Below are 26,140 nucleotides of genomic sequence, written 5' to 3'. Positions count from 1 at the left end.
TAGTGAAAACATTCTCAAAAGCAAGCAGACTCCTCTGTGAAGTCCCTTGATGGCTGTTGATGCACAGCACCCTTCAGTCTCTGGTTTTAGCTCCACGCTGTGTTCCTATCAGCCCCATCCTCTGCTCCAGAAGAGCAAGTGCCCGGGTGCTAACACTGCCAGCTGGAATCTTTGGAGGAGCAGATGCAACTCTCAAATGGAAACTGGAGCCACGTGAGGGTTCTTGGGTTTGTTTTTTTTCCAAATCCTGCTTCTAAATGGTAAGGTGTGAAGAGGAGAAGCTGTCACAGCTGAACTCAATCTCAGTCCAGGTGAGGCTGCTTATAAACCCACCGAGTGTGCGAGTGCTACGCAGCAGTCTTGCAGAGAACAGGTAAAACGTGACTGGGAATACTTCCCTCCCACCCCCCACCTTTTTAGTTGCTGATGTCTTAAACCTCTGAGTGAAAGGCTGGGGCCGTGTGGGGGGGGCAGAGGTGCTGCCAGTAGGCTGGGTTTGCGGTGGGGAGGAGAGGGAGATGGAGAGGGTGGTTCCACCCGGCTCCTCCTCCGGCTGCCCCGGCTCCTGGGACGGGAGGGACGGGGGAGCCTGCCTGGTGAGTCTTGCAGGGCTGGGGTGGGGGCATCCTGGTCCTTCCGAGGGATGCTGAGCAGCGGTGGGGGCGTCCTGGTCCTTGTGAGGGATGCTGAGCAGTGGTGAGGGCATCCTGGCCTTTCCACGGGGTACTGGAGAGCAGCAGTAGAGCCATCCTAGTCTTTGCGAGGGATGCTGAGCAACGGTGGAGGCATCCTGGTCCTTGTGAGGGATGCTGGGCAGCGGTGGGGGCGTCCTGGTCCTTGCGAGGGATGCTGAGCAGCGGTGGGGGCGTCCTGGTCCTTGCGAGGGATGCTGAGCAGCGGTGGGGGCATCCTGGTCCTTGCAAGGGATGCTGAGCAGCGGTGGGGGCGTCCTGGTCCTTGCGAGGGATGCTGAGCAGCGGTGGGGGCGTCCTGGTCCTTGCGAGGGATGCTGAGCAGCGGTGGGGGCGTCCTGGTCCTTGCGAGGGATGCTGAGCAGCGGTGGGGGCGTCCTGGTCCTTGCGAGGGATGCTGAGCAGCGGTGGGGGCGTCCTGGTCCTTGCGAGGGATGCTGAGCAGCGGTGGGGGCATCCTGGTCCTTGCGAGGGATGCTGAGCAGCGGTGGGGCCATCCTGGTCCTTCCATGGGGTGCTGGGGAACAGTGGAGGTGCCCTAGTCGTTCTGAGGGATGCTGGGCAGTGGCAGAGACATCCTGGCCCTTTGGAGGGACTCTGGGAGCAGTGGGATGCTGCTTCTGCAGCTGGCATTGCAAAGCCTGAACAACCCCAAAATCTGTGATGTTTGTTTTAAGAAGCTAAACATTTCTCCACACCCGCTCAGTTTTGTCTCCCACTGTTAGATGCCCCTCGTTAGGCATCTAGGGGAGAGGGGATGCCTGATGTTCCCGGTAGGAGCCCCCACTGCCTCCAAACCTGGGCAAGAATTAGAAAGTATGATTTACTTATGAAGAACTGTTCCAGGCCAGGTTGGATGGGGCTTTGAGCAGCCTGATCCAGTGGGAGGTGTCTCTGCCCATGGCCAGTCATTGGAACTGGATGATCGTTAAGGTCCCTTCCAACCCAAACCATTCTATGATTACATGAAAACGGGCTGAGAGGCGTTGAAAGAGTAAAATAGGCCTCCGGTCTTTGCTCCTTTGCTACAGCTAAAGGTCAGATGAGCCCCTGGCAGTGGGATCCCCTCAGCAAGCCGGTGCCACGTCCTCTCCAGCTGACAGATCAGCGCTAAAGGGAACCGTGGAGCTGTGACTGCAGTGGCAGGGGTCACCTGGCTTGGTAAGAATAAATTTAAATGAATATGCAGCATAAACTTTTCTGTTTTCTCCCCTACTATTAAATAAAAGGGAGATAGTTTGAAAAATGAGCTGGAGACGCCTTTTGTTGCCAGCCAGTCTCTGAGATGAGAAAAGGTGGTAATTAAAGCAGTCGACTGGTGATTTCAAGTATCGTCTTGTCCCAGTACAGGAGCAACCTTTGCCCCAAAGTAGTGTGCGTGGGTTTAACTGCTCTGGAAATGGGGCGTGTTCAGGAGAGCATCTCCTGGTGGTGTTTTATGCCAAGCAGGTTTAGCCAGGCACGTGACACCAGCTGTGAGCTTTTTCCCCTTCTTGCAGAGACACCATCCCACAGTATTTTTCAGCTGCCTTCTCAGCCAGGCACTTGCCCCGTTGTAGGCGCAGCTGTGCTCTCTGGTTCCACATCCAAGTGGCCGTGGTGGCGGGTGCCGTTTGGCTCACTGTGTTTTCAGATCACGGTTTGGTTCTGTCTCATTAGAAAGACTAAGCGAGCTCAGATGTTTTGCAGATGGTGAAAGACACGTTGGGAAGATACTTGTCGAGAAGAGCTTTTCCCTTCTCTACCTTTCCCCCTCCCCTTGTCTCCTTCGTCCAAATAAGGTACACACAGTTGCACTCTTACTTGCTTGACAGAAGTTATCATCGTATTTATGTGGCAGAATGAGAATCTGGGTACAAAAAGAGAGATTTGACTGGGTATAGGTGGGAAAAAAAAGATTATTTTTAACTCACTGCAAATGTTTTTGAAATTCCCTTTCTTGATGGCCAAAACATAAAATGGAAAGGTCCTTTACTCACTACCCCATATCCCAGTGAAACTGCTGTCTGGTGTTCCTGGGCTGCTGCTGATCCTTGGCTAATGCTGATAAGCAGGTGATGATGAAGCTTTCAGTTCCTGCTGCTGAGAGTCTACCTGGGCTGAAAGAATTAATCATGTGAATTAGTTGATTTAAGCCCAAGATAAGACCACATTGTAGAAATATCTCAACCTATCAATGTTTTCTATGAAAACAACCTGAAATCCCTCCACACCTGTCACATCTGGTTGCATGCGGAGCCTTGTCCTCCTTCTGGGGTTGTGTGCTCTGGAATTTGCTTCTGGAAAGGATGTCCTCAGGGCATGGCAAAAGGATGACCTTAGCTCTGTGGCATGTGCCAGGGCTTGAAGCTACTGAGGGACGCAAGGGTTTCCTTGATGAAGTCGTGTTTTGTGTTTACCTCTCTTTACTTCAGCAAGCTTGGGATCTGTTAATTTGGCAGCAACAATCTGGTGGGAGGGTGTGTTGAAGGGGGATGCTTGTAAAGCACCTGGTGCTGGATAAAGAACTGCAAGACAGAGAGTTATTGTGTCTGTAATCCCTGATGATGCTTTCTTAATCCCCTCTATGTTGTGGAGCTGTTAATAGAGCTGGTTACTAAGAAATACCCTTCTTCATCTTTAACTACATGAAGAAAATCTGCTTTTCGAATAAGAGGGAGATCCCCAGCGTTAATCTGGTCAAATCTGCCCTTAGAGCACTCAGTGCTTTTAATCGGGTGGAAAAAAATAAATATATGTGTTTTAAATACAAACCCAAGGTTTCTGCCAGACTTGCTTGGTCTGAATCTAGGCATGCTTGAAAGTGTCGCTGAAGTCCATCCACAATGTGGTGGCAGCCTTGCTGATTTCAAAGGAAAAATGAGCAGAAAATTGACTTTGCTGGACAGTTGTATGTAAAAACACCTCCCCAGAAAACCTGCCCTCAGAAAATGTAAGGCATGAAAGAACTTGTTGTTGAGTGTTGTTGAAGACCCGCGACGAGGATGGGCAGCAGCGCTGGCCACGGCAGGGGCTGCAGGACGGGTTCCCCTCTGCAAGGGTGTCTCAGCCAGAGCTGCAGGTGATGGTGGGGTCAAGGGGGACAGGGCTCTGTCCTCTGTGTGGTGAACCCCTAAAGGAACCTTGTTTGGCTTCCTGAGGGCAACGGGGGCCCTGGTGCAGTGAGGGGGAAGGAGAGTAGAGGTCTAAGTGGCCGTCGGGGGAAGGAGAGGACAGAAGGCTGGGCAGTACCTCTCTACCCTACGAAGCTTGCCTTCTCCAGTTTTGATAGGAAAGGAGTATGCAAGGAGACTTTCTTTTCTATCATTCCCTCATTTTCAGATTTTACTTTGTTTCCCACCCTCCTGCCCCGAATGGGAGTTGCTTTTTACCCCTCAGACTAAATATTTCTGAACTCATCACGTGAAACAATCATCTGCAGGTGAAGAAACCAACTTTAGAAATGTAATTAATATTCCTTTCCTTGTTTTTCTTTTCTTTCAGATTTGTCACCATGAGCCTCTTGCCGTTTGAGTCCATCTGCATTTTCCTGCTTCCCCAAAGTACGTTTAAAGTTGCGACTCTGCATCAAGCGGTTTCTGCTTCAGGTGCTTCCCTGCCTCCAGCTGGAGCTCTTCATGCTGAGAAACCACAGCTGAATCAGTGCCTCTCCAGAAGGTTTAGAGATAAACCTCTGAACCATAGTTTCACCCAGAGGGGATAAAATAATGCCTGGAGGAACAACTTTTCTGAGAACTTGAACATGTGTGACCGATTCGCGTGTCAAGTTTCTAATTGCTGTGGGAAAAGCTGATGTTGTTATGGTATTAAAAGTTCATGAATTTCTCCAGTGCAATTATTTGGTGTCTCCAGTGCTTATGATTATCATCCGTGAATCCTAAGCCTGGCCTAGTTCTCATTCTTGTGCTACGTCCTTCCATGCTGTGAGCAGAGGGACAGTCCTCCCGCGTCCTGGAGTCGGGTCCTTGGCATGTCTCATGCTCTCTGTGTCACAGAGAGAATTTCTTCCCGTAGATATAATGCTGCGGCCCCAAATTAGTTTTGCAAGTGTGAAATACGTACATCAAACCAGCGTTTTCTCTGCTATAAATTAAAGTCTGCATGTCTCATTTATATATTATATATTTACATATTTATTTATTTAAGACAGTTTCTAGTGTTGATGGGTGATTCTCTGTTTGATCCCATAGTTTTGCTGGTGTCAGGTATACAAGAAATTCATGCTGACCAGGAGAAGATCAGCAAGATCTCAGCTGCTGGCCAGTGTAAGTTTGTTTTTTAAAGCAAGTCTTTTCTATTTTCTGAATTCCTTTTTTGTTTGTTAGGTTTTTTTGTTCTTTTTTTTTTAATCTTGGTGGTGTGGTTTTGTTGTTTTATTTCATTTTATTGGACCCCTTTCAGTCCATAAAGTCCCCAGCAGTGCTCTGACAAGCACAGTTGTGGTTGTTTTTGCCCTAACTTGGCTTCTGCCCTCACTGGTATCAGCTTTTCTGGGACTTCAGTCTCTGTTTTGCCTGAACTGGCGGTTTGCCATCTGGCTGGTGTTTCTCTCAGTTCCTTCGGAGCCTGTTTCGAGCCATGTTTAATTACAGACTTGATTTGCTATCGAACCTCTCATGTGGCTGATTTGTTCAGGCTGTAGAGGCAGCACCGGTCACGGTGGGGACGCTGGGCGCTGGTTGCCCAGCAGACCATGATCACCTACAGCTCCCTTGATATTTGTGTAATTGATTACTTATGGACCGTGTCATGTGTTCTCCTGCTAGACTTTATTTCCTATTGTCAGTCTGTCAAGTGATAAATTACATTTTTTTTTCTATGCCAAGGATGCCCTCCAGCCCTGTCCCATAGCACCACAGTTCAGCTCAGACTTTCCATCCTGGTGTGCTTTATTTCTCACTGATGCACATCACCAGGAGCCCTTTGGTGGGTGCAGACATCTCTCTTACCAGTCCATTCCATGGATGCGCATGAGTGCAACTGCGGTATGGAGATCCCTGTTCCCCATACTGCTGAACTCCAGAGCAACCTGAAGACCATTTCTCCATGCCAGCTCATACTGGGGTGGGGGCCCAGCAGTTTTCTTCGTGGACGCTTGGGCAGGCAGCTGTGGTCAGTGACTGCGGAGGAGCACCTGAGTTATTGCGTCTCACATTCGGATCAGTTGTGAGGGCAAAGCTGACAAGCTGGGACAGACTGGAAAAGAGGCTGTGCTCCAGCTCATCCCCAACACAACGCTCCAGGGCAAGGCCGATTGCCCTGTTAGAAGAGCCAGTGACCCAGAAGAGAATGTATTATGACTTTCAGTCCCTCATGATTTGGTCTTTGAAACCCCTAATTATAAATACAAGTTTTTGCTAGGAGGAACAATTTGGAAATAATTAGTGCAGATAAAAAGATGATAATAATAGGGCTAAAGAAACAGCATGGGCCAAAAGGGTTCTTAAAAGGATGGCGTGCTTGATGCCTGTATTGAGCTTCTGGAGTAAGGTTGGGAAGGACCTCTAAGATCATCTAGTCCAACCACCAGCCTAAGACCACTGTATCTTCTAAACCATGTCCCAAAGTGCTGTGTTTACACGCTTTTTGAAGCCCTCCAGGGATGGAGACTCCACCACCGCCCTGGGCAGCCTCTGCCAATGCTTCACCACTCTTTCAGTAAAGAATGTTTTTCTAATATCCAATCTAAACCTCCCCTGGTGCACCTTAGGGCCATTTCCTATCATCCTATCCCTTGTTTCTTGGGAGGAGAGACCTCACAATGCCCTCCTTTCAGGTGGGTATAGAGAGCAATGAGGTCTCCCCTCAGCCTCTTCTTCCCCAAACTAAACAATCCCAGTTCCCTCAGCCGCTCCTCGCAAGACTTGTTCTCCAACCCCTTCACCAGCCTTGGTGAGACATTCAGTGTCCCTTGAAGTGCACTCTGGTAAATGCTACAGAGGTGGATTTGAAATTTATGTGTAAATGCTTTGAAAATGTCTCTTCAGAGTCTGCAGATAGCCTATTTTTTAAAACATTTTATTTTTGTCGGTGCAATTATGGGATTCCACAGCAGTGTAAGCACCTCAGAAACTTTTCCTTGGGAGCAGTTGTGTTCATGCAGGCAGGGGTGATACAAGGACAGGTCTCTGAAGAGAGGATGAAAGGCAAATTTTTGTTCAAAGTGTTTCTGTCGGTGCGTCAGAGCTGTTCGGAGAGTTTGCATTTAGAAAAATGAGGGCATGTTTTGAAAAATGTGCTGCAGATGAAACGCATCTGGCTCTGTGGGACTCCGTGTGCTTCACAAATGCCTTCTGGGTTCACATCTGTGCCTTGGGCTGGGAGAGCCTGCAGGTCCCGCTGGTCACGGACACCTCTCCCCCCTGCTCACCCCTCCGTGTCCTTGATGGCTCTCTATGGTTAATGGTATCGTAAAACAGCACATCAGGAGTGCTGCTGCCCTGCTTTACTCCATTGCTGATGCCAGACTGGGGACCTGAAGCCTGAGGAGAAAGTCTTGCCAATTGTGAGGGTTGAACTGGAGCTGCTGGAGCAGGAGGGTGCGCGGGCTTTGGGTTGTGAACACCAGACGGCCCAAATTGATCCTTGGAGAGTCTGTTTGGGCGGTCTGCCGCTTGCAAAGAGTGAGACTAATGAAGTGCAGTTTCACAGCATTTGTCTTTTTCTCCTAGTGATGCAGTGCTCGGCTTCAGTAGATGTCCTTTTCCTCTTGGACGGCTCCTACAGCATTGGCAAAGGAAGCTTTGAAAGGTCTAAGGTCTTAGCAAGCAGGCTCTGTGATGCCTTGGATATCCATCCAAACAGGGTGAGTGTCAGGAATGTCTCATTTTAGTTTTCAGCAGCTTGGCAACGCGTGGATAGGCTGGTGATAATGTGCTGAGCAAAACTGCAAAATGCAACCCAGCAGCTATCGTGAGAAACCTCGAATCATGAAGTGTCCTGAAGGAACCTACAGGGATCATTCGAGTCCAACTCCTATCCCTGCATAGGAGAACCTCAACATTCACACCATGTGTCTGCGGGTGTTGTCCAAGTACATCTGGTCTATTGTCAGTCTTGGCACAGTGACTGTTTCCCTGGGGAGCTGTTCCAGTGCTCCACCACCCTCTGGGGGAAGAACCATTTCCTAATATCCAACCTAAACCTCCCCGGCACATCTTTCTGCTGTTGTCTCAGGTCCTATTATTACTTGCCAAAAAGAAGAGATCAATGCCTGCTCCTTGTCCTCTCCTTTTGAGGAAGCAGTAGGGCGTGATGAGGTATCTCCTCAGGCTGAACAGACCAAGTGACTTTAGCCACTCCTCGTATGGCTTCCTCTCCCAACCCTTCACCAACTGCATGGCCCTCATCTGGACACTCTCCAGCAGCTTAACTCCAAGCATTCTCTTAAGCCACCTTAACCAGGACACCCTGAGAAGCGTGACCCTTCAAACACCACCAAGGAGGTGGGGGACAGCCATTGGGATGGCCTCCAAAGTACCCAACTGCAGCGTGTCTGTGAGGGTGATGGTAAAAAAAGGCCAAGGGAGAGAATGTATCTGAGGTGGTGACTTCACTGGAAGGCATAGCTCAAAGCAAAAGATGGTCTATTGGTTACTAGCGGTCCAAGGGATGGCTTTCCTTGTATATGGCAGTGCCCCTTCCACATAGAATGGTTTGGGTAGGAAGGGACCTTAAGGATTATCCAGTTCCAACCCCCCTGCTATGGGCAGGGACACCTTCCACTCGATCCAGTTGCTCGAGGCCTCACCCAACCTGGCCTCGAACACCTCCAGCACAGAGGTGAACTATTCTGGATGCATTTGCCCAGTACAGACAATTTAGTCTGTTTTTATTTTCAGGCACTTTCAATAATAGAAAATTGTTTTAGAGGAGGTAGTGGGTAAAGGATTGATTGCTTTATGTTGCCTACTGTGCCCAGTGCCAGAGGGAGCTGCTTTTAGTAAAGACAGCTTGCAGTGTATAAATGGCTTGGTATAAAAGGTGTTATTTATAAACTTACTGTCCTCGAGGCTGCTACCTGCTCTGAATGGATAAACATAGATCTCGAGCTGCCTGTAACTGCAGCAAGGTCTCCTGTTGGTGCTTTGTTTATATTCTGTATGGGTGCTGTTGTGTTTTTTTGCTTTGTTTTAAGTTCCTTTAGATCGTCAGTGGCTCAACATACAAAACAACGTTTGTCTCAATACTGTATAGCGCTCCCAAGTCTGTTAATTTAATCAAAAGAGTAAAACTCTCACAGGAACCTTTCATAATCTTTAACCTTTTCTTTCAGGTCCGTGTGGGAATGATACAGTTTAGCTCAACTCCTCACCTTGAATTCCCACTGGATTTGTATCTGACCAAGCAAGAAGTGAAAGAGAGAATCAAGGGGATTGTGTTCAGGTCAGCTTCTTTTACAGCTTTTTTTTTTTTTTTTTCCCTGGGTTATGAATGATTTCTGGACTGAGAGTTCTTTGATGACTCCACCTCCACTGTGGATACACCAACGTGATGCCCGCAGGGAGGGGAGTGTCTGAACACTGTGGCCCATAATCCACAGTCCGCTAAAGACATGCAAACTGGTCTGTGTTTGTCAAGGACATTTGATAGGAAAGAAAGACTTCAGTAGAATGGTAAATAAGGGAGAGTTTTCTGTTACCTTCCTGGCAGGCTTTTCTGGTCATTTGTGCCAGGTGGTGGGCTACATCCTTCCAGTGAAAAGCAGTCGTGATATTGCCGCATGGCTGAGCAGAGACAGGACTGTGTACATCTTCATTTTTTTTTCGTGGTTACAGTTTGCTTTGTCCTATGAGGTAGTGACTCATTACTGACCCCTAGATCAGCATGTCTGATGAATTCAAGAGGATCAGGTTTTTGGACAGAAACCTTTTTTTCCTTCCTGAACGTTAAGACTTAAACTTATTCCCGCGACCTAAGGAAATGAAGCTAGAAGTTCAAAGAAAGATTCTTTAAGAACCTCTCAGAATCCAAACTTTTCCTCTCCAAGAAATACATTCGCATCTACAAAGGATCTGACAACCACCCCAAAATAACACTTGCTTTGATGATAGATGAGGTATTGCCTGTGGGTGTATACTCTTCTTTTAGCTGATCTGCCTTAGGGCTAAAGGTTACCTCAACATTTCTCATGGCTGTCTGCTGCTCGCATCGTGATGTGTGTCATGCAACTTTTTCAAGCAAGATCAGTTGGCTGGGTTTGTTGTATTGCTTTTGATAAGTTCACCAAATCAAGAAAACCTTCTGTGTAACGTTACAGGAAAAACTTACCAGAAAGCAAGAGGTGCTCCTCCTCTTTGGCTACTGCTTAAGGTTCTGAAAGCAGAGCAGAGGAAGCGAAGCAGCGTTTGGTGTCTGGCACTGAAATTTCTTGATGACAACACATGCATGCTGACAGATTGAATAAATAATGACCTTGTGTTTGGCTGTTTCATCTGGTTTAAATGAAAAGCTGACGTTTCAAAGTAGATGAAATAGTTAAGGATGGATTCCAGTTGGCTTCTGAAAAGAAAAAAAAAGGAGTGTTTGCTGCCTCAGTTGAGAGGTTCCTTGATGTGCTTCTGATGAGCCGTTGGCCAGAGAGATGTTTTCCAACTCCAGCCCTGTTGTCTGGATGTGGAGTTGAGAGCACTTGAAAGGCAGCAGCCCCAGGGTGAACTGAGGCTTTGGTGACTTATTCAGAAACCGCTGGTCTCTTTCTGTGAGTCCTGTCCAAATGGCTTTTGAATTCATTGACCTATTTCAAGCAGATTTGATGGTAATCTCGGAAGCTAATTTTCTTATGAATTTCTTTCATACAAGTCAATGGATACCTTCTTGGTGCTGTTCCTGAGGAAAGGCAGAGGGTAAAGTCCACATCTCATAGAATCCACATCTCCTTTGGCTTCAGAAAATCCTTATTGTAGTAAAAACGCCTTAAACACACATCTGCTGCGTCAAAAAACAGTGAACCTCCAAATGCAAATTGATAAGAAATCAAATTGAATGAGCTTTGACTCCTTATTAACTTTTCCTAATCCTCAGATCTCAGGTGGGTACAGCCTGCTGAGTTCATCAAGTTCATCCAGTACCTGAAGGGGCCACAGGAAAGCTGGAGAGGGACTTTTTATAAAGGCTTGTGGTGGTAGGACGAGGGAGAATGGGTATAAACTGGAGAGGGGCAGATTTAGACTGGACATAAGGAGGAATTTCTTCACAATGAGAGTGATGAGGCGCTGGCACAGATTGCCCAGAGAAATTGTGGCTGTCCCATCCCTGGAGGTGTTCAAGACCAGGTTGGATGGGCCTTGGGCAGCCTGATCTAGTGGGATGTCCCTGCCCATGGCAGGGGTGTTGGAATTAGGTGATCTTTAAGGTCCCTTCCAACTCAAATCACTCTATGATTCTATAATTCTAGTCATCAAACTGACTGCTTGATGTGTTTTCCCTCATGCACAACACTTTCGCTGAGGGGTCTGACAGCTCCTGACTTCTGGGCAGGAAAAGGCAGATTTGGACATGCTGTGAGCAGACAGTTATTGAGTACGGTTTGAAATGGTGAGCGCAGAGGAGGAAATCCCTAAAGAAAGAAGTTCAAAGTAGAAGAGCTTAGCGGGTGGAAATTTGGAAATAAAGTGGTAAATTCAGTATCTGGAAAAGAACTTTGATTTCTGGGTGGTTTGTTGTTTTGTTTATTTTTTTTTTAATCTTAACTGCTTTTTCCTAGAGGTGGGAGCACAGAGACAGGTCGGGCTCTGAAGTACATTCTCCGCAAAGGATTTCCTGGGGGTAGAAACTCGAGTGTCCCTGAAGTCCTGATCATCATTTCAGATGGGAAGTCCCAGGGCAGCACTGCGATGCCTGCCATGCAGGTGAAGGAGAGACACATCACGGTGTTTGCAGTGGGAATCAAGTTTCCAAGGTAGGAAACTTTCCACAGCGTTGGAAACGGAGGCCCGGCTACCCAAATGGCAAGTCCTAGTGACCAGGGGATGGTCTTGTTCTAGATATGAGTTTTGGAAAGCAAAAAGGGGAGGGTAACACAGGCATGGAGGAAACACTAAGTTGGTGGTTGGTGTAGAATGAGGATCGGAGTTGGTGAAGCTTTTCTACCGAACAGAGCTACACTGTTGCCTGAGGCTAAACACATCAGGATCTTGAAAGCTGTTTGAAGGATGTCATGGTTCTGCATCAGCTATTTGCTGCACAGAGTTTGTTTGCATACTCATTTCTTTGGGGTTGAGTAAGGGTCTTGCTACACAAGTGGTTGAACCCCACCTTGCTTGGCAGGTGGGAGGAGCTGCATGTGCTGGCTAGCGAGCCCACCGAGCAACACGTGCTCTTCGCTGGAGATGCCGACGATGCTGCAAATGGTCTGTACAGCACCCTCACCAGCTCTGTCTGCAGTGCCACCACTCCAGGTAACCCCTGTCCTGGCTTAACCTTCCCACCCATGCTTTGAGCTTTAACCGCATGAGTGAGTGAGAAAGAAAAGACATTGTCAGAAGGCCTACGGGGCAATCGGCAGGTGTTGCGCTCCGAGGTAGCCTCTTGGTGCCCAAACTGGATGGTGTGCTTGTCATCTACCTCAAATACTTGCAAGCTGCAGGATCCTGTGTCTCTGTTCACCTCTGAAAACAGGAATATTGGTCCTTGCTCATGTCATGCGGGATAGAGGGATAAACGCAGTTGGATTAAGTCTTCTAATGAACTTGACTGTGTGTTAAGGGGAGGCCAACCAGGGACTTGCAAGAAATAGAAAAGATGGAACTAGGGTGGCCCAGAGGTAGAAGAAAATTGAATATATGTATGATGAAGGTGCCAGAGGGGATGAAAAGTTGTTGCTGAACCCTGAACTCAACAGGTCAAGTTTTTTAGCAAAGCAAAGGAGGCTCAAGAGTGAGCACCTCTGCGAGTAGAGTAGTGGTGAACACATTGACCAAAAATTTTTCTTATGGGGTCTTATGGAGGGCGTTTTGAAGCACTGCCTCGTATGCTGTTGGCAGGTTGATGAAGAGAACTAATCCCTTTCAAAGCGGTGCTCTGCTCCCACACAGAGCTTGTGTTTTCCGGTCCTAGTTTGGATTTGTTGTTTGCTACAGGCTGCAAAGTTGAATCGCACCCTTGTGAACGCAGGACTCTGGAGACTGTGAAAGAACTGGCTGGAAATTATGTGTGTTGGAAGGGCTCAAAGCAGCCAGACGCAGTGCATGCGTCACTGTGCCCTTTCTACAGGTGAGCTGGACACCCGCATCTTTAAAAGTGAGTGAGGCAGAGAAAAATTGTGTTTTCAAAGGAGAATTTGTTCCCTTTAAAGCACAGTAAGGTCAAACTTGAAGATACCTTATTAATCTATAAAATATGTGATAGGCTTTATTCTTCTTGTTTCAGGTGGAAGAGAGTCTTAGTAAACCACCCATCCAGATGCTTCCGAACTGTATGTCCAGGTAGGACTTAGCCTTTTAAAAAGGAAAGGTAATAATTAATGAATAAAACCATGGGGTTTTGCTCTCATTCCTAAAAAATTTGTTCTATGTGAGAGATTGTGATCCTTAGCAACAAGTTAGTGTTATGTCCCTTTTTTTTCTGTCTCATGGATGTCTGTGACCAGAGTTTTTCTGGATAAAATATCTCCCCATTATTTTTCCTTCCAATTGAAGAGCCAGTTAATCCTCATCTGCTTGTGTTCCTGAGGCTTACGCCACTTCCCAGTGCCTGCAGGGAGTTGCTGCTCTCCAGCCAGGGGTGTAGGCAGTGAGATGCCTCCACTCATTTACTTGGTACCATGAACATCATCAGTTTAGCAGGGAACCTGGCACTTGCAGATTGCCAGCCTGTTTCTGTGACTATGGAAACAGTTATGGTCCTTGAGTTCTGCCCTGATCCTCATCCTTTTGCTGGTTTAGGTTTATTTTCTTTGTCAGTACAACATTGTCCCAGCAGCAGGCCAGACTCTGATTCTTCCATTGCTGGTGTAAGTCTGGAAGGACTTAGGACAAGAGGGAATGGCCTCAAGTTGCCCCAGGGGAGGTTCAAATTCGACTTTAGGAAAAAATTCTTCATGGAAAGGGTTGTCAGACACTTGAACAGCTGCCCAGGGAGGTGGTTGATTCACCGTCCCTGGAGGCGTTCAAAAGGTGGGTAGATGAAGTGCCTGGGGATATAGTTTAGTAGTGGACAGGTACATTTGGGCTTGGTAATCTCAAAGGTCTTTTCCAACCTAGTGATTCCATGGTTCGATGATAAGGTCTGCATGAACTTTAGCAGTTCTATGTTAACGTGAGCATTGCAGCACTGGTGTTATTCCGAAGCAAACAAAGTGAGGTCACAGTCTGGTTTGCTCTTTTCATCGCTGCCTATTGGAGAGCCATCCCAAAATGAAGTTACCATGGTGATGGGTGAAGGTGCACGTGACCCTTCCTTAGTTCAGACCCTGCAGCAAGACAGACAGAGATCCGATCCCTTTTCCACTGATGGTGATGCTCGCACTGGCCCAGGATGGGAAGGGGCAGACTCCCTGCTGACTCTCTGTCTCTCTGTTCGCTGGTCCTGTTTAGACCCTTGCGATTCCCAGCCATGCCAGAACGGGGGCACATGTGTCCCAGAGGGACTGGACAAGTACCGCTGCCTCTGCCCGGTGGGGTATGGAGGAGACATCCACTGTGGTAGGTGTGAACCTGTGCTCTTCCTCCTTCCCTCTTGGCTGTGTCCTGCCTTTGTGCCTGCCCATGGCCATAGGGTCAACTCTGCAGCCTTTGTGTTTTTCTCCAGGAGACAGGTGGAGTTTTTTCTCATGCTGGTTGTGATGTGTCGTGCCCAGTGACCGGGTCTTGCTGCTGAGAAACCTTGTGGGTACAGAGAGCACCAATACCAGCAGTCTCACCCTGGTGTGGCTGCCTTTGTTTCTAAATACTGGTGCCATGCGAGCAGGAGAACAGAGAAACTTGGGGAGAGACATAAATATGTCTGTTGGACTCCTCCCTGCAAACATGGGCTCCAGGAGGGACTCCTGATTTGGGGGGTTTAATGTAACGAACCCAGGAAAGTCCCAATCTTCAGAAAATGGTTTGTGCTTGCTTCCCCTAGAATCGAAGCTCCCACTTTAAGTGTCTCAGAATGTTACAGATGAGGGGCCAGTATTTGGGCTGTCCTTTCTCCAATATGTGATATATTGAAACTTGGAGAGTTTTCCGCAGAGTACTAAAAGAGTGGAGTTGTCATTTCTAATTTCAGGCTTGCCATCAAAAAGCTCAGGAATTCCCCTAGGCTCCCACAGATATTTCCTATCACTAAAGGCTTATATGCCATTCAACCAAAATAAAGTGCACTTCTGGCACGGTTGTCCTGCAGCTCATGACACGTCTGGCAAACCATTTTGGTTGCTGGACATAATGTCTCCTCTCCACACCACAGGTCTTCCGGCAGGCCCTAGCTGAGGTGCCTGGCATGCTTGTGTTGTTCTGCATGTGACAAATTACTCTTTCCCTTTTCAGCACCAAAGTTGAGTCTTGACTGTGGTGTGGATCTCCTTTTCCTCTTGGACAGCTCAGCAGGAGTCACACTGGAAGGGTTCCTGCGCTACAAGGCGTTCCTCAAGAGGTTCCTTCAAGCAGTGATGGGCCAGGATTCACCCATGAATGTGGGGGTGGCCCAATACGCTGACAATGTCAAGATACCCATTGCAGTGGGCCGACACAAGGATGTGTTCAGTCTCATGAAGAGCATCGATGCTTTGAATTTTAGTGGAGGAGGAACCCTGACAGGCAGAGCCCTGCATTACATTGTGCGGCATGGTTTTAGAACCCCAGTCCTTGCAGATGTGCAGGGTGATCTCCCACATGTGGTTGTCTTGCTCACTGACTCCAAATCCCAGGATCCAGTGGCAGAAGCTGCTAAGTATGCAAGGGACCAAGATCTCTTCTTGATTGGTGTAGGCAGCAGCTTCATGAGAGCAGAGCTGATCAAGGTGACCGGCAATCCAAAGCAGACAATTGTCTACTCGGACCCCCAGGACCTGTTCAACAGGATCCCAGAACTGCAGAGAAGAATCTGCAATGTGGACAATCCTGAAGGTAAGAAAGTGACATGAGCATTGTGGGATGAGTTTGTCAAACCACGAGGAGGTCTTCCGAACCCCGCTGAGGAGGAGGGAAGCACAGAAGGGTTAATATCCTTGTTTTGTTTATATTACTCAGAGATCCAGGGACTAACCTTCCATCATTGCTTTTTATGATGGATCTGTTGGTGTGAAAGGGTTGTAAATCACCCTTCATGATTGATGATCAGCAGTGATGAATTTTGCCCACTGTTTCCCACCTCCTGCTTTTTTTTTTCCGTCAGAAAGGAGAATTTCCTGAACAATATCATGCTTGCACTCTTTCATCCAGGCTGCCAGGCACAGTCTCTTGATTTGGCATTTGCGGTAGATGCCTCGGCTGGAGTTGGCCTGGAGAATTTCCTGCGGTTGATGAACTTTGTCAGGAGCAGCTGTTTGCACTTCAGCATCAACAGGGATGTCACCCAAATTGCCCTTGTGATCTACAGCAGCAAAGCTCACACTGTATTCGCTTTGGACACTCACACAAGCAATTCAGCAGTCCTCCAAGCCACCAACCAGGTGCCTTTCCTCGGAGACTCAGCCTTTGCTGGCAGAGCTTTGTTGCATATTTACGCTGATGTGATGACAGTGCAGAAAGGAGCAAGACCTGGTGTCAACAAGGTGGTGGTGATGCTCACAAGTGGAGGCGACTTGGAGGATGCAGCTGCCCCAGCTCAGCAGCTGAGGGACAACGGCATCTTGGTGTTTGTGGTTGTTGTTGGGGATGCACAGAGGGACACGCTGCTGAGGGTTGCTGGGTCTCCCAACTACCTGGTCCACATCTCCTCCTATGAAGACCTGCAGTATTACCAAGACCTTATCATTGAACGGATCTGTGAAGGTGAGAGAACATTCTCTCCGCGCTCTTTATGCTGGTGCCACCAGCCATTCTTATTGTAGCTTTTCGGACGCTTTACCAAGTGAGTTTGATGTTATCATTTGCATTTTACAGGTGGGGAAGCTATAGCATGAAGATCTAGTGACTGTCCAAAGCAATCCTATAGCGATAGGAACAAACTTCCAAAGATTCAGTCCACTGGGTGACATTGGTCTTAGCGTGATTGGCTCTTTCCAGCCCTGCCAGGCCTAGATTCTGCCTTTCCTGGAAAAAAAAAAGTTTACTCTTTTTCTGATGTTGCTTTAAACCTGTAGAATTTGCTGTGCGTTACTGTAGCCCTTCCAGTGTTGGTGGGGGAGCTTCAGGGGACAGGTTTTTGCAGCCAGCGATGTTGGTCCTGGAGTGAGGTCTCTGCTGTCTCCTTCAGCGGGTTTGTGCCTAAGTGTCTATAAAACGGTGGGTTTGAATCCTCATCGTTCCTGTTCCTCCTTACCATCCTGCAACTTTAATTTTTAGGTAGGCTCTCGAGATTTTGTTTGAGTAGTATGGGATTTAATCCTAAATCCAGAATCTGTCAGCTTAGAAGCCTGCAGACTGTTAAATAGAGCTTTCAGACAGCTCGTGATTAATTTTGTTTTCGGGACTAAATCTTTATCTCTAAAGCATTCAGGAGTGAAGAATTTTTAAGTAGTGATGTAAAAGCTCATGTTTGTTTGAAAAAAACCCAACCGAAACCAAAACACTCTCTTCAAAACTTTGAGTCCAGAGCACAAGTCCCTAGCGGGGAAGAAATTTACTCTGAAATCAAGGTTGAAACACTTGTATACCGAATGTGGGCTCCTGTGTTTCATGGAAATGAACTTTTCAGAAAGGATAGCAGTTCTGGTTTGTGGATGTTAGTGGTGGTGAAAGTGCTTCTATTTCCTGGCCACACCTCAGGTCTCTCCTGGTTTTAAAATGCCACGTCTTGATTCTCATTCAAAATAGTCTGAGTTTTCAACATCTAGGAATTTGATCTTGTTACGTTTTAACTGATTTTTAAGATCGAATGAAGAACCACATTGAGCAGTGCTGTAATAACAGCACAGTCAAAAGGCCTTTTCATCTCTGGGGATGCCCATTGCTCCTTCAGGGTTAGAAAGAGCTACAGTACTGTCTCTTCAGGGTGAGAAGCCTGTCTCCTGCCAGGCTTTGCACACGGTTTCTACCTGGAGCTTTTCAATGTACTCCTGTTGCAGTGATATTTTCAGCTTTGTTATTATAAAAACAATCTACTGTACCATGAAATTAAGTACAATGCCACAGAGGAAGGGGGAGAGATGGCAAGGTTCAATGAGTCAGGGTAATAACATATCATTTCCCGAGACTGAATCACTGCTTTCATGCCATGTGCAGGTAATCGTTGTTTGTACTAAGTAGGCTGGGACCAAGGGCGATGTAAAGATAAGCCCTTCATTCAGTCTTCTGCTCCAAGTCCAAGGCTCAATAACAGAATCATTGTCTGTGAAAGGACTTCAAAAAATCTATGACTCATGATAAAAGTATTTGAGGAACAAACCCTGCCTTCTGGACACCTGGAATATCATGTTTACTCTGAGGCTTAGCTGAAAAGAGACTAGAAATACTGATCTGGAGTCTAGGAGTGAAGAACACAATAATTAAATGTATATGAATCTGATTAATGGAAATACAAGCTCTTGGGATTACCAAAGGGTGTAATCTCTGAAGTGCCAGAAGCTTATTTAAGCTGATACTGTATTGCTAGTAGGCTACAGCTCAGAGAAACGGTGACTCTGTGGAATAGCATCATTTCCCCAAACAGGGACTCTGAGGTTATGCTGAGGGGCAGCTGTGACGGGAAGTGGTGGATGCACGGCCCACGGAGCACAGCACCATGGAAAAGCTCTTTGGGACTAGCCAGCGCCTGGAAGATGGGTCTTGGGTCCAAGAGGTCCTGCTGGCTTTCATGTCCCACAGTTCTACCAACCTGTGATTGAAAGTAAAAAGGATGCACTGTCAGGCAGGACCCTGTCTGGGATGTCTGTTGACAGCAAAACATGTGGAACCCTGTCTTGGATTCATACAAAATCAAGCAGAACTAAAGATTAAGATGTCTCAGGTCTAGGATTTGACTGTCAGAAAAGTGAATATCAAATATAATTTTGCCAGTCTTAGGTATAGGTTGAGAGCTGACGTGCAAACTCAGTGTGTGAGAATGAGTACAGTGTGCTGTAAGCTGTAGTAACCATCCTGATGGATAGGAATTCCTATTCTTTCCTCCTTCCTCTTTTCGTAGTAACCATCCTGATGGATAGGAATTCCTATTCTTTCCTCCTCTCTCTTTTCCTACTCAGTGTGTGTGTTTTTTCTACCGTGGAGCAAAAGGCAAGGTTAGGAGGTCTGGACTCTACACCACGTAGTTGTTCAGCAGAGGATTTTCACACCCTTACTAATGCTGTGATGGAGTTGCCAGCAGACTGGAAGCAAATCCCTCTGGGATGCCACTACTTAACCCAATGTATTCACAGCAAGGCAGCATGAAACACTGCCAGCCCTGCTGACAGCTGCGCTCTGCTATGTTAAAAGGGTTGGGAAAGCTGTCACGTACTTCACAAGAACGGGGTTAATAACAACTCGGGGCCGTGGCCATAGGGTTTTCTCTCAAACCTCCTAGGAAAAAAGCCCGTCAGTTTTTCTTGTGTTGTTTGCCATTCGTGTTTCTCAGCTGACTTCGTGTCCTTTACTCCTTTCTGATGTAAACAAGGTTTGAATTCCAGTGGTGTTTGGGGGTTGTAAAGTGCTTGGGACAGGGCGTGTGTCTCGCTCCGCGCTGGCAGTGTGGGGAACTGGGGGATTTGTGCTCTTGTGAGCTCTGAAGATACTCCATTTTGGTTTTCTTTGACATTCAGACTAATGTGGCATCACTCTTTTAAGCTTTATTAGAAATATTAGCCTCCAAATCAGAACATTTAGCAACGCTGTTGTTCTTCCTTTTGTCCAGGTTAAATGCAGAAGATCTTGTCCTCTGTGTCAAGACAGGGTTGTGGGCTTGCACACCCTGCTCTGTTAATGTCGTTTCTCCATCCCATCAGCCCTAGATGACATTTTCTGGTGCCTCATCCCTGGAGGTGTTCAAGGCCAGGTTGGATGGGCTATTGAGAAACCTGACCTAGTGGGAGGTGTCCCTGCCATGGCAGGGGGTTGGAACTGCCATTGGCTTTAAGGTCCCTTCCAACCCTTCCCATTCTGTGATTCTATAGTTGCTGTTATTTTGCAGCATCCCTGATGGACATGGGTCCTGGCTATTAATACTCCACAGATGTGCCTGAGCCTCTTTTTCTGCTTGTGTTTGTTGCAGACGCAAAAAGCCCCGTGAACCTTTGCAAACCCAACCCGTGCATGAACCAGGGCGTATGCATCCTCGGGCCTGGGAGCTACCGATGCGAATGCCGTGGCTGGGAAGGACCCCACTGTGAGAGCAGTAAGGATCAGCAGATGGCATCCATTCTGCCCAGCCCCTCTGAATGGATCTCACACCTGCAGCTTTCCCTCAAGCAGATATGCGGCAGTAACTCTCGGACAGCTGTTTGATTGCCAGGTCTTGGTACTGGTATGGCCTCTCTCACGTGGGGAGTGGAGAGATTTGGGCTGCTGAGGGTAACAAAGGCATTTGTCAAGAAGCTGTGCCCCGTTTTGCACACTCACTAATCAAGTTGACTGTAAGGGGACCCCACGAAGTTCTAGTATTTTGATAGCTGCCCAGCACTCTGTTCTTTTCCCCGTTTTCTGTGAGCCACGCTACAAGAGAAAAAAAAATCTTTAATTCCTGATGTGGAAAGCTCTGATTCTTATTGGTTTTGGTGCTTTCTGTGATGCAAAAGCCTCCCCACTGCCTTCCTCTGCTGCAGCAGCAGAGCGAAGGCTTCTGGCTCCCTAGAGGTGGTCCTGTGCCCATAGTGAGAAGTTCGCAACTAAGTGCGGTGTCTGTCCCCTGCCCAGTTTGTGCTCTCTGTCTGAGCCTCGGATTTCTCTCCAACGCCTGGCGGCTAAGGCCAAGAAGATGCTTGTTGGGTTGTAATGGACACATGCCTGTGTTTCTCTTCTGCAACAGGAGTACCCCGAGGTGATTCTCCGAGATCCCCAGTCCTTCCTCTTCACTCTCACGTGCAGTGGAGTCCGGGTGGTCTGCAGCGCTTCTCCAGAACCTCCCAGCACACAAAAAGGCGAACAGATCAGAGACAGTGATGCGCTGAGTGCTGCAATTCTCCAGCTGGGAATGCTTACTGCCACTTGCAGGCAAGATCCTGCGAGCAACCAGTGACCTTGGCAGTGACGGAGTTGCTCCTGCACAGGGACTGTGCTGAGGCCAATCCCAGTTCCTGCTTTGCACAAACTGGCTTTGCAGTGCTTGCTTGCTCTTTTCCTTTCCTTTTTTTTTTTTTAAAAATTGAAGTAAATATTTGTGGTTTAAGTATTTATTATTGGCATTTTGCATTTCCTCATCCAAGTTCTCATTCCAGAGTTTTCTTTGTTAAAATGGATTTCTTGAGAGATCTTTGAGTTAATCTGAAAAGATGTAGAAATCTGAGCAATATTGAGGCTTCTGCTGAAGGAGGATAACAGATCAGGCACTGACAGTCAGGTGCTAGAGTGAATGGCTTCTTGCACACAGGAAGACAAAGGAAGAGACTGGTTATGAGCCTCAAAGGAGTTGTCCATGCTGCTTTCTTCTTTGAATTTATTTGGAGTGATTGAATATGATTTAGCTCCATGGGCATTTCATAGCCGTATATTTTTGATAAGGAGAGATTTGAAAAGAATTGGTTTAGCGAGAGATTTCAATAGTTTATGCAACTCCAAAGCAGAGCTGTGAATGTCAGTGTGCTTTGCTGTTTTTAGTAGGTGTTTTAGCTGTTTTTCCTCCTAGATTTGACCTAGGTCAAATCCAGTGTACTGCAAACACATCAGGTAAGAGAAATTCCCCAACTGCTTCTAAACGTCTGATCTGTTATAGACTCTGGACACAGCCATGGTTTGTACCATCCTGCTGGTTTTTGGACCTTGGTCTGTCTGCTTTCAGGTTTAACTGCATTCCTCCCCTCCCAGCCTCAGACTTATCTGCCAGCCACGGTCTGACCTGGAGGGGACAGGACTAGGACAACATCCTGAGCAGCTTCACATGGGTGCTGGGAGCAGAGCATGGCAGGCAACATGCAGGTCAGAACGGGAAGAGGCCAGGACCTCTCCTTCCAGATCTCATCTGCCCTTTCTTTTCTCCTCATGCTCCTCATCTCTTTGCTCTCCCCTTTGCTGTTACATGTTTTTCTGTTATTCCTTCTTTTTGCCCGTTCCAGGTCAAGTCTCATCTCTTCATCTTGGTGCTGTTTCCGTTGTTCTGAGCTTTGTGGTGTGGCTTTGCTCTCCTTTTGGAGCTGGCAGGGGAGAACAGCGAACTTGTCCTGGCCTCTAAAGCCAGATGGATGAACTCAATGGCATTTCTGCCTCTCCGTGTTGTTTTAAGTCGCCCTTGTCCCCGGCGCTGCAGCAGTCTCTGTGGCACAATCTGGTGGCCTGTGATGGCTCACATGTCCCAAAAGACAATTTGGCCACATGCCTACATCCTTCGGAGCATCAGTCTCACTAGATCAATTTGCCCATGAAGCTGTAAAATTTACATAATTGTTCCCCCGGGGCCTGTGGTTCACACTGTGGGGTTGTTCTTTGCCACCTTTCCCATGGTGTCCATCACTTTGGGAGAGCAAGAGTGGCTCTGGACAGGGTTGAGGCAGAGACATTGACTGTGACTGCCAGTGCTTATGAAAAGAGTGTCTATTCTTCCCAGAAGAAGAAAAATCCTTTCACCCAGCTATCCTGTGTGAATAGTAACATTAGATGTACAAACAGAGACATGGATTACTCCACAGATCCGTTGTCAGAAGAAGAATGGTCTAAAGCACTCTTGAGGATAAAAATCTGGCACTGGGACAGGACAGCACTGTCATACCTTGTGGGAGAAACTAGGCTAGGAGAAAGGAGAATTTCCTCTTTGTTTTCACTGCGGCTTTACTAGATTGTCCGTGTCCCGAGGCTTAGTTGAAGGGCTGACATTTGGGATAGAAAGAGACGCTAATCTATTACTGTTACTTAGGTATGGCTGTTGCAAAGCGATACCTCTGCTGGAGAACTGTCAATCGCCTCTTGTAGGGAGAACGGGCCAGATCAGACCCACAGCCGACACCAAAGGCATGGTTCATGTTTTATGGTGCAGAAGCATGGAGGGAGCAGGCTGGATTCCAGGCACACTGCTCTGAAAACTGCCCAGCCTCCCTGCACAACCTCTGTTGTGTGACAGGTCAGAGAGATCATTGCTTCTCATCCTTGCTGCCCTGGTGGGTTTGCAGCTCCCGTGGTGGTTTCTCCGCTGTGGTTGGTCTAACAGCATTGTGAGTTCACCCCTCGTGGGCATTTGTCCTCTGCAGGATAGGTCTTCCTGCTCAAATGGAAGTGTATTTAGCTCCTCTGGCACACAGCTCCGGAGCTGAGGTGTGCTTTCCCAGCCTCCTACAGGTACTTAAAGCCTTTTCCTTGGATCTCTGTTGCCTGCAGGATGGTTTGTGCAGTGCTGCTGAGTGCTTGGCTTTGTGGCAAATGTGTTTTGGTCTAATCTTTGTTTCTAAGTTCTCTTTGTTTTAATACACAGCTAGTAAGTACAGTTATAGAGTGCGTGGGCTTTACTGGGGCAAAGGGTTCTTGACCAGGTCCCGAGTTGGAGGAAACCCTGTGCTTGTTCAATCCTGCTGGTTTTAAGCACAGATGAACAAACCTCTCTGTGTGATTCAGGAACCGCAGACTGTGAAATCTCATTCTGGAGACGGCATTTCAATGCTGGATGGGTTCCCTCTAGCCCTGTGCATCAGTTTCTCAAGTAGAGATGGTATGAAAGATTGGAAACTCATAAAGGAGATTTAGGAAAGCTGGTTCCTAAGCCTAGCCCTTAGCATCCGGGAGCATCTGACCGAGGTCTCAGTGCCCAGAGTGCCCCAGGGATCCCTGGGGATCTACATGTGCTGTGACTGTGACCTTTCTCCCAAGTGTGGCTGATCGCTGAAGCCTTGGATGGTTGCTCAGATGCGCTCTGGAGCAGCAGCACCCATCAGGTCTCCTTCTAAACAGGACAAAGTGCTTTGCAAGGTAAGGAGGTGTTGGGACATTGGGAGGAGATGGGAAAAGCCAAGCTGATAACAGGATCAGAATAAATGGGATGGTCTGGGAAGGACCTGCTGAACCCATGGGCGAGGAGGACATTGCTGAGCAGATATTGAAACTGTTTTCTTTTTGTTTTGTTTTTAAAACCTTGAGTTGAAAATCCTAGCTAATTTCCGTGCCTTTTCTCCTGCAAATTTCAACTTAAAAAGAGTAAGTAAATAACTCGGGTCTCTGACATAGTCCCTTATTAAATCGCTCTCTCAGACTTGCTTTGATTCAATCAGAAATACTTAATGAGCGCTTACCTGATGGGAACTCATTTCCTTAAGGCTGGGTGATGTTGGAGCCTGGCACGGCCACCGAGGATGTATGGTCCCTAATCCTGTCTGGCATCAGGGGAGCGCAGAGGGTGCCATCCGTGCCAGGTCGACGTTAGGTGTCTGGGTGTTAATGTGAATTACTCTCACTCTGTAGAATTGCTGGAGGAGCCTTCGCTGGTCGTGGACTTCAGGGGAAAGCCTGTTTCTCCTTTGAGAAACTGAGATTGAATTTCACCCCCTTTAGCCTTGCCTTCCCTCAGCAAGCAAAACCTCGTCTGTTTGCGATGAGTGAAGGTGCTTGGTGCCCGTACTATAAAGGCTGAAGCAGGGGAACAGGGCTTGGACCTTGCTGTGCCACCCTCCCTGGGCTCTGATGCCCAAGGTCAGCCTGCGAGAGGTCCTGCACGCTCTCCTTAAAGCCAGATGGCTTCTTCAGCTTGCTAAAAGCCTGCAGTCTTATTCTCTTCAGTACAAGTAAATTAGATTTGTTTCCCCAGCCAATTTATATAAACACTCAGGCCAACTTAACCAGTAAGAGGCAGATTAAAATCTGGTACTTGTAGTTGAAAATCAAAGTGTCCACTAGCACTGTTGTTGTGCCAGGCCAGCTGGTGGGATCTCCTAGGAGCTATTGTAGAATTGCTCAGTGTATCCAAAGTAAGAACTGGAGGTACTTGGGTGAGAAACTTACCAAGAAAAATGGTTTGTAGCAGGAAATTTTCTTAAGAATCCTGGTCTTCTGCTTGTGACACACCCACGGCAGCCCAGCTGCATTGTGCACTGATGAGGATTGTAATGGGAGTAACTAAGAAAGTCGTAACAGTAAGAGCAAAATTGTGTGTTCTCCTTCAGCAGCAGTGGGAACTGTTTCCTTACACGGCCGTGTCTTTTGACCCAGTCCTTCAATGCCGTATTTTGCAGGATGGGGCTGCATTGGGTCAGCCACGAGGGCTTTGGGGAGCTTGGGTGAGCACACAAGTCCTTCGGTCTGGGTACAGCCATGAACCTCAGCAGCTGTCTTTGCTCCCAGGGTGCTCCACAGGGATTGACAGACAGAGGACTGGAGACAGCTGGAGCTGATCCCGAGGTGGTATAAAGGCACCCGCAGGTGGAGGGCAGTGCTGCTGGGGGAGGACAAAGGCAACTGCTGGTGCCCTTCAGCTCACAAAAACAGGAACCCAAATGGAGTCATTCTTTTGGGATTCCTGAACTTGAAGGATGACGAGACACTGAGGGGCTTGTTGGCAGGTTTCTTATGAAAGGAAGGGAAAGGAAGCAGGACCTTCCCCACAACTTTGTGCTGTAGCTACGGTGCCTTCCTAAACTTTCTGCAGAGCTTGTAGTGGTAAAGCCACCAAAAGATCTTTAACAAACGTGTCTGGTTTGGTGACTGTTCTGTAAAGATTGGCCTCAAGCACTTTCTTCACTAACTCCTTTTCTTCCTTTCCAGCTAAACCCCATCCTACTGGTTTTCCCAAGGTGACTGCAGCAGGCACTAAGCCTTGCACACAGTTGCTATCTAGTGGCCAGAGGAAGGTAGTGGATGCATTTTTCTCTGCTGGTTTTATGCTAAAGGACTGTGCTACTGAGATACGGGTGTGAATCTTATCTGGATTCACGCCAATTGTAAGAGTTTTTGCTCTTTTTCAGTGGGTCAGCTGCCCAAAAAATGTTCTTGGTTGACGGTGTGGTCACTATGGAGGATTAAATTAAGATTCAGTCCACTGCAGTTGTAGAGTATAGAGCCAAGGGCCAGTGCGCCCTGGCAGCCAAGAGGGCCAAGCACGTCCTGGGGTACATCAAGCACAGCATCGGTAGCCACTCAAGGGAGGCGACTGTCCCGCTCTGCTCCGCATTGGTGCGGCTCCACCTTCAGTGTGGTGTGTGGTTTTGGGTGCCACAGTATAAAAAAGATATAAAGCTACTGGAGATTGTCCAGAGGAGGGCATGAAACTCCTTTGATGAAGAGTTTAGAGAGAAAGTTGTGTGAGGAGCAGGTAAAGTCACT

At 47.7% G+C, this 26,140-nt stretch overlaps 1 protein-coding gene across 1 annotated transcript; it reads left to right on the top strand.

Moving 5' to 3' along the window:
- The first annotated feature begins 516 nt into the window (after nt 1-516).
- Nucleotides 517-21,007, top strand: VWA2 (von Willebrand factor A domain containing 2). Its single transcript, XM_009570603.2, has 15 exons — nt 517-596; nt 1,724-1,853; nt 4,176-4,234; nt 4,883-4,957; nt 7,364-7,497; nt 8,968-9,077; nt 11,398-11,592; nt 11,961-12,091; nt 12,773-12,905; nt 13,062-13,117; nt 14,228-14,335; nt 15,164-15,742; nt 16,058-16,609; nt 19,965-20,087; nt 20,718-21,007. The coding sequence occupies exons 3-15, from the start codon at nt 4,186-4,188 to the stop codon at nt 20,849-20,851; spliced, it is 2,379 nt and encodes a 792-aa protein (XP_009568898.2). The 5' UTR covers nt 517-596; nt 1,724-1,853; nt 4,176-4,185; the 3' UTR covers nt 20,852-21,007.
- The last annotated feature ends 5,133 nt before the right edge of the window (nt 21,008-26,140 follow it).

The sequence above is a fragment of the Cuculus canorus genome, chromosome 7 (genome assembly GCF_017976375.1).
Source record: "Cuculus canorus isolate bCucCan1 chromosome 7, bCucCan1.pri, whole genome shotgun sequence".
Taxonomy (NCBI): Eukaryota; Metazoa; Chordata; class Aves; order Cuculiformes; family Cuculidae; genus Cuculus; species Cuculus canorus.
The sequence above is the reverse complement of the archived record's forward strand: the minus strand, read 5'-3'. Positions and strand labels throughout refer to the sequence as shown.

Coding starts and splice junctions, on each gene's coding strand:
- VWA2 (XM_009570603.2), top strand. CDS start 4,186: ATGAGCCTCTTGCCGTTTGAGTCCATCTGCATTTTCCTGCTTCCCCAA. Junction 4,235..4,882: donor CATTTTCCTGCTTCCCCAAA/GTACGTTTAAAG, acceptor TTGATCCCATAG/TTTTGCTGGTGTCAGGTATA. Junction 11,593..11,960: donor GTGGGAATCAAGTTTCCAAG/GTAGGAAACTTT, acceptor CTTGCTTGGCAG/GTGGGAGGAGCTGCATGTGC.